Here is a 13,771-nt window from a genome sequence, read left to right as displayed (position 1 = left end):
TTTGGGGTCGATGGATTTGTCTCTGATTAAGAGGATGGTCTAAGGCTCAAGTGGTGGCATATCCACTGATAATAGCTTTCGGTTGGTGATTGGCATAGAGGGTGGTTTTTATACTCTGAAACTAAGCTAAGATTCACCTGGTGAGCTTGTTAATGCTGGTGCTCAGACTCTACTCTGAGATGCTGATTCAGTGGGTTAGGGCTGGGCCCAAAATCTGAAATTTTAAATAAACATTGCAAATTTTTCTGATGTGGGAGGTGCCCCACAAAACTTTTAGAAACACAAAAGGTGATATCTCTTTTGGTGCCTGCTAGACAGTGTCACCTCTATGGTGTGGCAGGCTGACCCTGCCTGACCATTTCCTGCTGGAACGAGTTAGTTCCTGACTGCAACCCCCATCCCAGGACTCTGTGGCTGACGTGGCAATCCAAAAACCCGCTTAAACGATTAAGCGGGTTTCCTTATAGTTTGGCGGTCAATTAATGTTCTCCTTATGTTCTACTTTTCCTTATATGGAATATCTATAGCTGTGTAGGAATGTGGAAGTACAAGGCTGTATGAAACTGCTCACCATGTTACAATCAGGGCTCAGCTTTTGGATAAAAATCTGCTGAGCCAGTGCCGGCATCAATAAACACTGTTTCTTGCTTATAGCCTCAGTGTCCCATCTCTCTGTTCGAGAATCCTGCAACAATGGTTTCCTAGGAGATGGTCCTCAACACTCTGTCCACCACTGAAGATGCCAGAGTCTCTGAGATAATAATCCCCTCAACAAGGAAACTGTTCTCTCCACCACTGCTTTAGCCCTAAAGACTTCGTATATTGCTTTGCATTTAAAGAAAAGTTTAATCTTTATTTTCATTAAATATTAACCTATCTTAGCCAATGGAGTTAAACTTTAGGATAAAGGATAACTATGCATATATCTGAGCAGACACTGGCCCATCTTTAGGCAAGCATCTGGGTTACCTAAAAGTCAGCAGTGGCTCTCATCAAATAAATTAACTGATTCATTCAATTAAATATAATTTGTTAGGCATCGTGTATATATGGTGCTGCAAAGACAGTGCTAACAACCTTTAATAACCACTGGGATTGCCATATCTAACAATGATTAACACAGATGGATAAATACTAACTTTGTTTTCTTGCTGTTTTTCAAACTAAACAGAGTAACTTGTCAAAGCTTGCCTGCCACATAAATACCTTCTAATGGATTTTATTTATTGGGTTTTATTTATTGGGTTTTAGTCATTGTTTTATTTATTGGGTTTAGCAGAAACAGGAGAAATTTCAGATTTGCCTAAGTAACAGGTATCTTTCAAAATGGGAATGTAGCATATACATACGAAATCATCACAGAATTTTAAAAGGAAAGGATCATCGAGATTGAATATATTCACCTTCCGGCCCCACTTCACAGAGTGCAAACCCAAGGTCCACATAGATGGTATAGCCCAGTAAATACATGGCAGAGCTGGGACTAGAACCTAAGGCTTCTGACTCCCAGTGGAGAGATCTGCTAAACCCTCCAGTCTCTCCACTTGGAAGAGAGGCTGATTGGTGTGAATGGGAACAGGAATTGTGACTGGTGTGATTTAGCTGCTCCCGAAGGGGAACTTTTTCTAGCTTGTACCAGTATCTCCTGTGTTCAAAATAAGGGGTGATAGTCTTGCTCCTCACTAGGCTTGCTGGACCATCCATGAGCTATCTGTGGGTCTCAAGGCTGGATGTCAGGGACCCTGACAAACGGGGGCATGTCCAGTGGGGCACTGCAGATGAAAAGGTACCTGGAAACTATGCCACATGAAGAAGAGAAGGAATTAAGAACTTGAGAAAGATTTAAGGAAGTACTGACAGCTGTCTTTAAGTGCTTTAAAAGCCTTCGTGGAGACATTTATGGGGTACCATGTTGCTTGTGGACCAGACTGTGAAGTTAGGGAAGCATGACATTTTTTTGTAGGGTCAGTGTGGTTCAGTCTTATCTCTCACCAGACCATCCCAAGATGGTCGGCCCTCCACCAGGCATGCCGTGCACTACTGTGTGGGGAGTTCTCAGTCGCTGTTATCGAAGTGAAGTAGAGTCATAGCTGTGCCAGATTACTAGGCTCCCCAATCTCATTTATTCAGCATCTTTACTGCCTGTTGGAAGACTTAATTGCTAACCAGCTTAGAACTCAATTCGATAACAAATTCTCCATAGACCAGAGGCTATGCTCCAGCCAAAGATGTATTAATCAGTGAGAAAGAACTGAAAAACAGAGGCGAAGACAGCAGGAAGTTCCATTACCTTACTAATGTGAAACTCCAGGCGTCTCATGTATCTTTCAATCGTTTTAATTTGCTGGAATTAAAAGAAGAAGTTTGAAAAAGTACAGCCATTTACAGTTCAATTGACCTAGATGTGTGAGAGTACCTTTATCATCTCATACTCAAAAATATGCTACCAGAAAAGGCTAAATATTTCCCTTCTCTTCCTATCTTTGTTGCTATTTTAGAGATTTCTAGCATCGATTTGAAAAGTATTTTTTAAAAATATTGAATAAGTATTCTGAGAGATGAACTTGAGTTAGTTGTTGGAACCTTATGTTTTGTATCAAAGGAGGCCTATCAAATGGGATGCACTGGATTTCTGGCAGGACAGTATTATATTGGAGTGTAAGTAAATTCCTTCATAATAACATATTTCATCAGCTCGAAGATGAACTTTTTTCCTTCCACATTTTAGTGTCTCTGAAATTGAGGTGCATTTTACAATTGCTACTGCCTGTGCATGCTCAAAGATAATCACAGTTGTTTATGTGTCATCTCTTCATTTGAGTTATAAATATTATTATTACATGCATTAAATTTAATTATCCTTTCAAATGCCTGCAAACAGATTATACTGTGATTCAGCATTAAAGGTATTGTATATAGAGAAAGGCATGGAAAGAGACAGCATCATATATAACTAAGAAAAAAATTACATTTAGTAGGACTAAAAGAGTTTTGTCACTAAATATAAAACACAAATTTTAAGTGAAAAGAAAGAACTAAAGAACTGTGTCATAGTTTAATTGGAATCATGTTTTTCTTAGTGGCACATAAAAGAACGGTTTGTTTTCCAATCAAAGATGTCTTGATTTGATGATATATGACAGTTAATAATTAGAGAGAAGACAGGGAAGGATGTCCAAGCACTTGCAAAGTTCTTAAACTTCTCAGTACACTGAGACACCTTACAACAAGGTGGCATTTTTACGAAAGTGACCTTAAACACGTTATTGGATCTGTAGATCATAGTACTTAATTATCAAACTCATTAGATAAAAGCTTGAACTTTCCTGAGATTAGAAAAATCATTAGTTCTCTAGGATCTTACTGTACCTAAGAGGGGGGCACTGGTCAAGGACACAGGGTGTCTTTATTATTATTTTGTAGTAATTATCCCAATGCAGAACAATAACTTACCTTGTCTAGGTCATACAGCACACCCTAAAATAAAAAAAAGGAATATCTGGATTAAAACATGTGTTCTTCAAAATTGTTACTGATATTAACAGAGAAATTTAGTCTGTATTTCTGCATGGTCAGTGAAATAATGATCAGTTTCGTAAAGTTCTGCTGGGTCCTTTGACATGTAAAGCTCCCGGTTATTTTAAATACCAGTAAAAGTACTTTTAAGAGTCCCTATTTATTTATACCCCATGTCTCTGGAATTCCACCGAGTCCTCTCTGCCCCTTGGGAGCACTAAGCCTTTCATAGCTTCGAGCTCTCCTTTCTTATACGTTGAGGGGCAGGCACATATACATTCGTGTTCATTCTTTAATTTTTAAAAAATAACTGGTATAACCATAAAATGTAGCAATGATATGTGTGTTAAAAACTACTTGCCTTCCTGTTTAAACATGTAAAATTGGTATTCAAGAAGAGTCCTTGAGGGCGGTAATACGCTTTTCACAAAATGTTTTTAAAGCAAGTTCATTTCCACAGTAGAATTGTGCTCACAGTACCACAGTAGAATTGGTACACTATTCCCATATCCCCCAAGGAAAGGCTTTTTGTGGAATGCTAGATCCTAGTGGAAGCCTCTCCTACCACTTGCTATTATTCTCCAAGGAACAACACTGGCTGCCATTGAAGTGCTCAAGGGCATTCAAAAACTTTGAAGGCCATTTGGCAGGAGTTCCATGTAGAGGGGGGCCTTTATACTCTAACATCGTTCGAATGTAAAACCCTTAACTTCTATGAAGGTTGTAACCTCTAGGCTCTGAAAAGAACAGCAGTGTGCATGTTAGCCCATCTATCTATGGAAAGCTATACCTCCTGGGTATATGTAGACCCTCCCTGGGCTTTCTGATGCCCTGAAACATTAAGGTGTGTTATCATTTAGAACTGAACAAAATCATTTAAAATAGTGTATAAATTAGAAACACCTCCCTAACCAGACAAGTTGTCACAATTCATTAGAATAGAAGAAATTTGCAAGCACCTCAAACAATACAATGTGTAGTTGAACTGGCTCAAGGACTTCGCCAGCTTCTCCTAACAGTTACCTCTTGAGCTTCCCTTCCTTCTCCCATATCACTACCTTTTAATTTTTAAACTATCAGAGATAACAGTTCTGGATTCCAAATTATGTACTCATAATATGCTAGGGAAATTCCAACTTTTCATTTCCTTTTGTTATTCAAGGGAGGGAGTGATAAGGAGTGTGTTTTTTCTGATTATAAAGTTGATTTGTATAAACGTGCTTAGAAAATACTTAAATGTTTTAAGTATAAAGCATTAAAATACACAGCAGGAAGCAGATAGTACTTCACCCCTTGGATCTGCTCTTCTTGACGGTTCTTCCTCATTCCCATCCCCATCTAGTAGGAGAAGATACTTAGCCAAAAAAAAAAAAAATCATGTTAACATTCTGATGATTGGATGGTACCTACCAGGCGAGAGTTTCTTTTCATATCTTTTAATTGAGCTGTCAACTTGTCTAACTCTGTCTGGTGACCCTCCAGATATTCACTGCAAAGACAAGACAAGGTGTAATCATTAACTCTGTCAAGTGGAATCTGGTGATGTTGCCCTTCTGAAGGGGGATTAAGAGTCCGAACCTTGCTCTGTGGAGGGCAGAGTTGGGGAGAAGAGATGCTGTATTTCCCCAATCTCTCAACATTTTGAAAGCTTTAGCAATTGTATCTGACACTATCCAGCTGGTCAAACAGGAGAACCCCTATGAGGCTGGAAGCCCAGAACAGAAGAACCAGTGGGGAAGGAAAGGCCAGACGACTATGGAGTCTGCCCTGGGCCTAGGCCCACAGAACTCTGTCTAGTTTAATATAATACCAACTGTAGATGTGTCATCACACATTGGGGAAGTTTTATTCTGGGTAAACAGTCCCTATAATATACTTGTGAAGGTTTCACAATCCTTCTTCAGCAGTCTTTTAAATAGATCTGCCTGCCCACCATGGTTTAAGTAGAAGGCAATGCCATATAGGTTTCCATACAAACACTACTATTTCAAGTCTCCTGCAATGTCACAGACACCAAGTAGAAACCCAACACATTTCACATTTTCTGGACTTTTTTAAGGCTTCCTTGATGATGGTGCAAGAATAAAATATCTAGTACAGAAACAGACATTTAGAAATGATCTCATAAGATTTCTTTTACCCATCCCACCTCCCCAACATTTTAGAAAAGAAGAATGTTCAGTGCATTGTTAGTTTGATATTCTTACTTGAGTCCACTTTTCAAGGCCCTGTAGACCTCTTCCACTCTGTTGGGCTGAGGCTCTTTGGGAGGGCTGTTGTTTTTGTGTCCTAAATTGTGCATTTTCTTCAGTTTGGCCTGTGGCTTCTTGAGAGCAGAGGAATTTTCAATGAAGGAGTTACATCTATGGAAAGAGAAAAGAAAAGCAGAAATTTTGAGTCTAGGGCATCTAAAAAGATTTGACAAAATAAATGCCTTTTAATCATCTTGTGTTTGTATGTGTGTGTTTTGGGGAAGGTATATTAATAGATCTGAGCCATCCTACATTTAGTTTCTTGGTATTAGATTAAACTGCTGAAATCTGGAAGTTTTGCTGGGCAGAGGCTTCCCCAAGTCTAAGAAGGTAACGTGCTTCAGGTAACGTGCGCTCTGAGTGAAAACGTATCTTGCCATTGAAGTCAAGGACAAACACTCCCAGGTGCAAATAATGAGCAGGCAAAAGGATATAAAGCAACTAAAAATATATGCAAATGAATACTTTTTTGATAACGGGCCATAAGCATGACAAATGGCTAATTTCTTATACTGTTAAAGTAAAGAAAAACACATAGAGTTGGACTGACAGCTTTTTCTTAAGCTTTATTTTTAATGCTGTAAATTGTGTGTAGATATTACATAAAACTCAACATCTCTGTTTGGCAGAAGCCAGCAGTGGTGAGATGTGATACCTGATGATACCAAACTACTGATCTGACTAGGAGACCAAGAGGTCAAACCACTCTCTGACTCAGCTATCAACTATGACCTCTGAGTTGTCGGGTATGTGTTGTGCACCTTCCAGGTTAATTATTAGTTATTTTCTTCTGCTATCACTACGTGCATCATAGTGGACAATGCAGGTCAAAGCACATTAGGCCCCTCAGAGCATAAGACCTTTGTAATGTTAGAAAAACTGAAGACAAACTTTACTCCATGTTACCTATTTCACTACCTATGATTTCTTTCTTGAGTTCCTCTAAGTCTTATTTTAGATGAGAAGAAATTCCAGGGAAACTACAAGACTAACTTTCCCATGTCTGAATGACATCTGCTCCCTGGGAGTCAATCTGCAAAGGCAGACTTTATACACTGCATAACTTCATACCAAACAGTCTCCCAGATCGGGATGCAATGAAAACGTGCTTCAAAAAGGGGTGGAATTTCAAACTGTATTACAAAGCTATTGCAATTAAAATAGCATAGCAGTGGCATAGAAACAGACACATAGCTCAATGGAACAGAACTGAGAGCTCAGAAGTAAATCTACGCATATGTGGTCAATTACCACAATGGAGCCAGGAATATACAATGAAGAAGGATAGTCTCTTCAGTAAATGGCATTGGGAAAACTGTTACTAAAGAATGAAGCTTGCAAAAGAATAAAGCTTGGCTACTATCTTATACCATACGCAAAGATTAAATCAAAATTAAAGACTTGCACATAAGACCTGAAACCATAAGACTCCTAAAAGAAAACAAAGGCGGTAAACTGCTTGACACAGGTCTTGGCGATGATTTTTTTTGAATCTGACACCAAAAGTAAAAGCAACAAAAGCAAAAATAAACAAGTGGGACTACATCAAACTAAAAAGCTTCTGCACAGCAAAGAAAAACCATCAACGACATAAAAAGGCAACCTATTGAATGGGAGAAAATATTTGCAAATCATGTACCTGATAAGGAGTTTATATCCATAATACATAATGAGCTCATAGAACTCAATAGCAAAAAAGCGAACAATTTGATTAAAAAAGGGTAGAGGACCTCAGTAGACATTTTCTCAAAGAAAACACAGAGATGGCCAACAGGTACATAAAAAGGTGCTCAACATCACTAATTGCAGGGAAATGCAAACCAAAACCAAAGTGAGATAACCACCTCCCACCTGTTAGAATGGCCATTTTCTTAAAGACAAGGAGTAACAAGTGTTGGAAAGGATGTGGAGAATAAGAAAACCCTTGTGCACTGTTGGTGGGAATATAAATTGGTACAGCCATTATGGAAAATAGTATGGAGATTCCTCAAAAAATTAAAAAGAGAACTCCCATATGAGCCAGGATTCCCACTTCTGGGTATTTGTTCAAAAATGAAAACAGTAACTTGAAGATCTAGGCACTATGTTCACTGCAGCATTGTTTAAACCAGCCAAGATATGTAAGCAACCTAAATGTCCATCAATGGATGAATAGATAAAGAAACTGTGGTGTGTATATACAATGAAACATTATTCAGCCATAAACAGAATGAAATCTTGCCATTTGTGACAACATGGATGAACCTTGAGGGCATTATACTGAGATAAGTCAGAGAAAGGCAAATACCTGTGATCTCTTATACAGGGAATCTAAACAAAACAAAAAACCGCAGAAACTCATAGATACGAAGAACAGACTGGTGGCTGCCAGAGGTGTGGGTGGGCAGTGGACTAAACGGGTGAAGGAGGTCAAAAGGTAAAAAGAAAAAAAAAGGTAGCAATTCAAACAAGTAAGAAAAGGACAAGCATGTACGGTGTTGCAAAGGATATATTAAAAAAGCCTCTATCGTTCTCTAAGAAAAAATGCAAATATCTACCTCCGAAATAGGCAGTAGACATGCCTTAACTGGTTATTCCCAAAATAAATACAAAGGAAAAAAACTTATGAAAGGACATTTAACCTTATTAGAGATGACAAGATACTAGAAAAGATTTTTAGAAAATGCTTGGTTATCAATAAATGTGTGGAAAAAGCAAATCTGTTGTTGCTGGTTAGAGGATAAATGGGTTCTAATATGTGGAGGCACTTTGACAATACTTATCAAAAGACCTAAAAAAAGGTGGGGGGGATTAGGGGTAGGGGTAGGAAGAGCTATCCACATATATTGGTAGCTTATCCTAAGTCTTCAGCCATCTTTTTTGTAGGAGGAGTTCTAAATGATAGAAAAGAAACCACAGAACTTCATTTTGGTATATTGCATCCTTTTCATCAAAGAGATTAAAATAACATGTGCGTGTGTTGACAAGGCCGCCTGCACACACTGATCCTCTTTATAGTGTTAAGGCTCACATCCTTCTCAAGCTGCATCCCAGGAAAGACCCACACACGACTTGCCTGGATCGCCGCTCCTGAAGGCCGCTGAACCCCGCGAATGACTGGCTTCTAATGATGCCATTGGGCCCTCCCGGGGAGGAGGACTGGGATCCTACCAACATGATTTCTGGGAGTCGGGCTGGTAGTCCTGAAAGACAGGGGCAAGATAATGGCAAATTACAGGCAGGTTCAGACAAAACACACTAAGCTTGTCAACAATGAGAAAAAGTGTGGCACGAGGTCAGATGAGGTGAGTCATGAGGCCGTTAGATGCTTGTAAAGCTTCTTTCTGCCACGTTCTTCCTAAGCCAAAGGGTTCAGCTCTCAGGTGAAGAAGAAAAGATACCTACCTCCTGAGATATAAATAAAAATAAGTTACACACAATTATCAGTCATGTTAGGACTCCTTCAGGGATTAAAAAAAAAGGTTCGACTATGCCTTCAAAAAAACATGAAAACTTTTTAATATTTGCTTCCATTCAACAACAGCAAAAACAAAGAAATAGGCCAAGTCAAAGTTTCAGCCAGGTCCTGCATCACAATGAAAACACAGTCAGGACGTAGGGTACAATTCTACACTTAGAAGTCATAAAACTAAAAACATGAGGTTTCTTTAGAGATGAACTTACTTAAACTTTTTCTCCCTTTTTCTGCCCTTATGTATCCTTGCAAAGATAGATCATGTCGCTATTGTGGCAGTGGAAAATAAGAAGAGAGCTCTCACGAATGCAGTGATAATCTAGGTTAAAAACCCCAGAGAAGAGACAAGAAAGGAAAATGCAGCAAAAAGCGTACCCCAGTTCAGTCACTTGCTCTCTTCCCTAAAAACTTAACACGACTGACCAAGATACACTATCAAACACAACTTCAGCTGGACAGAAGCCCCAGGTTATTTCCCCTAGAGTAGTGGTCCCCAATCTTTTTGGCACTGGGGACTGGTGCTCCTATGAGAATCTAATGCCTGATGATCTGAGGTGGAGCTGAGGCGGTGATGCTAGTGCTGGGGAGTGGCTACAAATACAGGTAAGTTTTGCTGGCTAGCCCACCACTCACCTCCTGCTGTGAGACCCGGTTCCTAACAGGCCATGGACTGGTACCAGTCCTTGGCCCGGGGGTTGGGAACCCCTGCTTTAGGGGACTGCCCTAGGAAGAGTCAGAGCACATACCATTGTCTTAGCAGGTGACCTCAGTCCAGAGAAGGGGAGGGCTTGCAGGAGAAAGGAGAGGCAGCTACAGTCCAGATTGAAGACTTCCAAAGTGATCAGACAGCACGTTGGTGAGTTCAAAGGGCATCAACAATTGCCCTTTAAAGACCCAGCCAGCAAGAAAAGCTGAGAAACGACAGCAGCAGAATTCTGGTAGTCCATCCGGAAGCGATGAAGAGCCACCTTCACTAGACCCCACTCAAAGCTATTCAAAGTGGCTCTGCAAAGGGAGGAGGTCCGAGTGAGTCCTTTCCCAGAGAGGACAAGTGGCCTCCTTCCCCATGCCGCTGCAGGGCTTTAAGTCCCCTCCCTCCCTTCTCACTTCCCTCCACACTCCCTCCAGAAGAAAGCAGCTCTGAGGTTTCTATGCATTCTTGTAGGGGACAGGTGCTGACTCACTGGCCATAGGCGACAGGCTTGCTCTTTCCTCTGGGTAGGACAGGAATCCCACCCCATCTAGTATGGATAGGGTAGGAGTGTGGGGAGGAAGGGTAGCTTAAGTTTTGGAGCATTCTCTAGAAGTTTTAAGGTAATAAAGTAGAAGTATGTACATGCAGTAAAATTATTATCCAGTGTGGGTGGGGGGCAGGTGGGAATGGCAAGATAAAAATGCAGTTGCAAATAAGGCTCTCTGGTTACTTCTCCCCACTCCCAAACCTCAAAAATAACCACAATTCACTTAAATCTTTAGTGAGGTTCTCCTAAATGCTCTGCTGCTTACTAAAGGAAAATACTTATATTTGTGCCTTGCTATCTTTGTGTCACATGCAAACTTGTAATATCAAGAAAACACCATAGTTCATATTCTTTCTGTGCTCAATAATTATATAACCAAAACCCGACATTAAAGTCTCAATTTGGAAAATTTTATTAGTATTGTATCTCACTTTCTACGTTATTGTTCAATAGGTCTACTACATATTGGAACTCTTCGATCACAGGAAAGACAAAATATTTGAAATATTTTAACTGTATGATTGTCTTGAATTTCTAGAAAACATATTTTTTAAATCAAAAGCTTTTTTCCCCCCCCCCTCTAATCCATTGGATCACTAGTTTCGACTCCAGTACTGATGACCAGCTCCCACTCCCAGGCATTCTGATTTAATTACTATGGAATTTGACCTGGCTATTGGGATTTCTAAAAGGTCTCCAGGTGATTCTGATGCTCAGCAAAGAAAAAAAATGATGCTGAGTTGGTTGACACTTTTAAAATTTAGTTAAAATAATCTGCTACAATTTCTCAAATCCAGCTTTTAAAATATCCTATTCTGTCATAAATAAGCCTGTTTTTGCAAAGTTTAATGTTTTGTTAAATTATTCAAACACGAGAGAGTAAAACACATGAGCCAGATTGTGCAATAATTTTTCTTCTTTTTCTGTAATAGGTAAGAAAGCTTCTTGAGAACAAAACAAAAGTCAGTCCTGGATTCTTTAAGATTGTAAAATGCTTTGGGGTGAGTAAAACCTCAGAAGCTTTTCATTATTTACACGTTGAATGGATGACCACTAGGAACGTGTCTGGGTAAGCGTTTTTAATGTTCTGTTTTCTTTTTGGTCTTAGAAATGATGATTATCAGTCAGGAAAGAATTTGGAGAAGAGCTGGTTTACGCTGAGATCTCTATCCTGCTGTCAACTGCCCTAAAGGCTGACGCAGGGCCCAAAGAGAGTCATAAAACAAGTGAGCAAGCCCGCTCCCCATGGGAAGTTAGGGTCTTGGAGAAAGGAAGGAGTAGGCTGGGATGGAGTAGAGCTCAGGTATCAGGGACAAGAGCATATAAAACACCTCCCCACCTCTAACTCTGAAATGGGGGAGGGGAGTACTTTGCTGCTAGTCCTCCAGCTTCCTCAGCCCTTCCCCAGTTCCAAGTTCTTTTGCAACTCTCTGTGATCAGCTTTTTGAGGACTCCACTCCCACCTCTTGGCACCCTAAGTCTTCAGGCAGCTCCGTGGCTTCCTAGAAGCCCCACAGACCTGATCTTTACTCATCTTCCAGCAAAACCTCCACAGAAGCCACAATACTCATTTTCAAGCTTTAAGGAATTAGAACCAGTTACTCCCACCAGATTCATTTGCATTTTAATTGCAGATGCTCTTTGGGACCAAAAGCCTTCACCTAAAGGACTACAGCTCCTCTTCCCGTATGTAAGTGGCCTGAGATGACCTTCAAAAACTGTTCCCTATTTACTTGACCCAGAAAACCTCACGAAATCACACAAATCAAGAGGTTCAAATCTTTGTGCTCACTTTAAGAAGACTTGTGTAACTGCCCAGGCCATCAAGGGTATGTCTATCTGAAAATCCACCAAGTATCTGAAGGATGTCACTTTACAGAAGCAATGTGTGCCATTCTGTCATTACAATGGTGGAGTTGGTCAGTGTGCCCAGGCCAAACAATGGGGCTGGACACAGGGTCGGTGGCTTAAAAAGAATGCTGAAGTTTTGCTGCACATGCTTAAAAATGCGGAGAGTAGTGCTGAACTTAAGGGTTTAGATGTAGATTCTCTGGTCGCTTCTGGTCGTTGAGCACATCCAGGTGAATCAAGCTCCCAAGATGTGGCACAGAACTTAGAGAGCTCGTGGGTGGGTTAACCCCTCCTACATGAGCTCTCCCTGCCACACTGAGATGATCCTTACTGAAAAAGAGCAAATTGTTCCTAAACCAGAAGAGGAAGTTGCACAGAAGAAAAAGATATCCCAGAAGAAAACTGAAGAAACAAAAACTTATGGCCCAGGAGTAAATTTAGCATCAAAAAATGCTAATAAAAGTAAAAACATAAACAAATAAATAAAGAAAGGACTACAGTAGAACTGCAGTATCTCTGGTGGTAGAGGGCGTGTAAGGTGGTACCCGAAGTTTGCAGGACAATTTGGCAATATCAGTTTAAAATGTAAAAGATTATTGATTCTTTAAGGCATCACAGCTACTCTTTGGTATATCCTGTAGAGTTAAACTCAAGTTCACAAAGGCATACAGAGGGATGTTCATGGCAGGCAACATTATAGGGAAAGTGGAAATGATACATTAATCGTTACAGAAATGGCTAATACATTATGACATAACCATGGGATAGAATAGTGTGTAGCAGTTAAAAATAATATGCCCATATAGAAAGACCCCCAGGACGAACTACAAACAAAACAGAGTACGATGTCAACATGTTTAAAAAAATATATATATGTATATATATATGGTCCATGAATAGAAAAGTTCTAAAAGTATACACTGACAGACTCTCTGCAGAGATGGGAATGAGTGGTGGTAAAAATGTATTCGTTTTTACTAAAGAAATGTATTTATGTATTATTTGTATGATGCAAAATTATTTTTTGAAATTGCAGTCATATGGAGTTGTCCAGAATAGGGAATGGGGAGGACAGAGAGCTTACAAACAAGATCATATAAGTCTGTTGGGTAACCACAGTATTTATAAAGTTTTTATAAGTCTTGCAGAGGAGAAATAAGATTTCTAAGATATAATGTATTGGGTTTTATAAGCTCTGATTATACCAGAACAATTCTGAAGTCCTTATGAGTTCTGAGCTTTGTACTGACTTCTTTATTTTCATCTGCAAAACTTCAGACGAAAGATCTTGGATGGATCTTGAGATTATCATGTTAAGCAAAGTAAGTCAGATAGAAAGGTTGAGAACCATGTGATTTTACTTGTATGTGAAATATAAAACTGAAAGCAACAAACTAATAAGACAAACAAATAGAGATTCATGGACACGGACAATAGTTTAGTGGTTACCACAGGGA

The 13,771-nt window shown here is 39.7% G+C and overlaps 1 protein-coding gene and 1 pseudogene across 5 annotated transcripts in view; one reads left to right on the top strand and one right to left on the bottom strand.

The window, feature by feature from the left end:
* The window catches only part of RIPOR2 (RHO family interacting cell polarization regulator 2), a 103,955-nt gene that overhangs the window by 43,484 nt on the left and 46,700 nt on the right, over positions 1–13,771 (bottom strand). For 4 of the 5 annotated variants that reach the window (XM_025052324.1, XM_006919527.3, XM_025052323.1 and 1 more), the window contains exons 2-6: positions 8,824–8,950; positions 5,724–5,879; positions 4,927–5,005; positions 3,454–3,477; positions 2,291–2,344 (exon numbers count right to left, since the gene is read on the bottom strand). In XM_025052324.1, coding sequence (XP_024908092.1) covers positions 2,291–2,344; positions 3,454–3,477; positions 4,927–5,005; positions 5,724–5,879; positions 8,824–8,950 — 440 coding nt within the window. Of the gene's footprint in view, positions 1–2,290; positions 2,345–3,453; positions 3,478–4,926; positions 5,006–5,723; positions 5,880–8,823; positions 8,951–9,968; positions 10,344–13,771 lie in introns of those variants that run through there. The other variant, XM_015595559.2, reaches the window with a different exon arrangement.
* Positions 12,202–12,749, top strand: LOC107196248 (annotated as a pseudogene).

The sequence above is a fragment of the Pteropus alecto genome, unplaced genomic scaffold (genome assembly GCF_000325575.1).
Source record: "Pteropus alecto unplaced genomic scaffold, ASM32557v1 scaffold106, whole genome shotgun sequence".
NCBI classification, from domain to species: Eukaryota; Metazoa; Chordata; class Mammalia; order Chiroptera; family Pteropodidae; genus Pteropus; species Pteropus alecto.
This window is presented reverse-complemented; position numbering and strand designations above follow the sequence as displayed.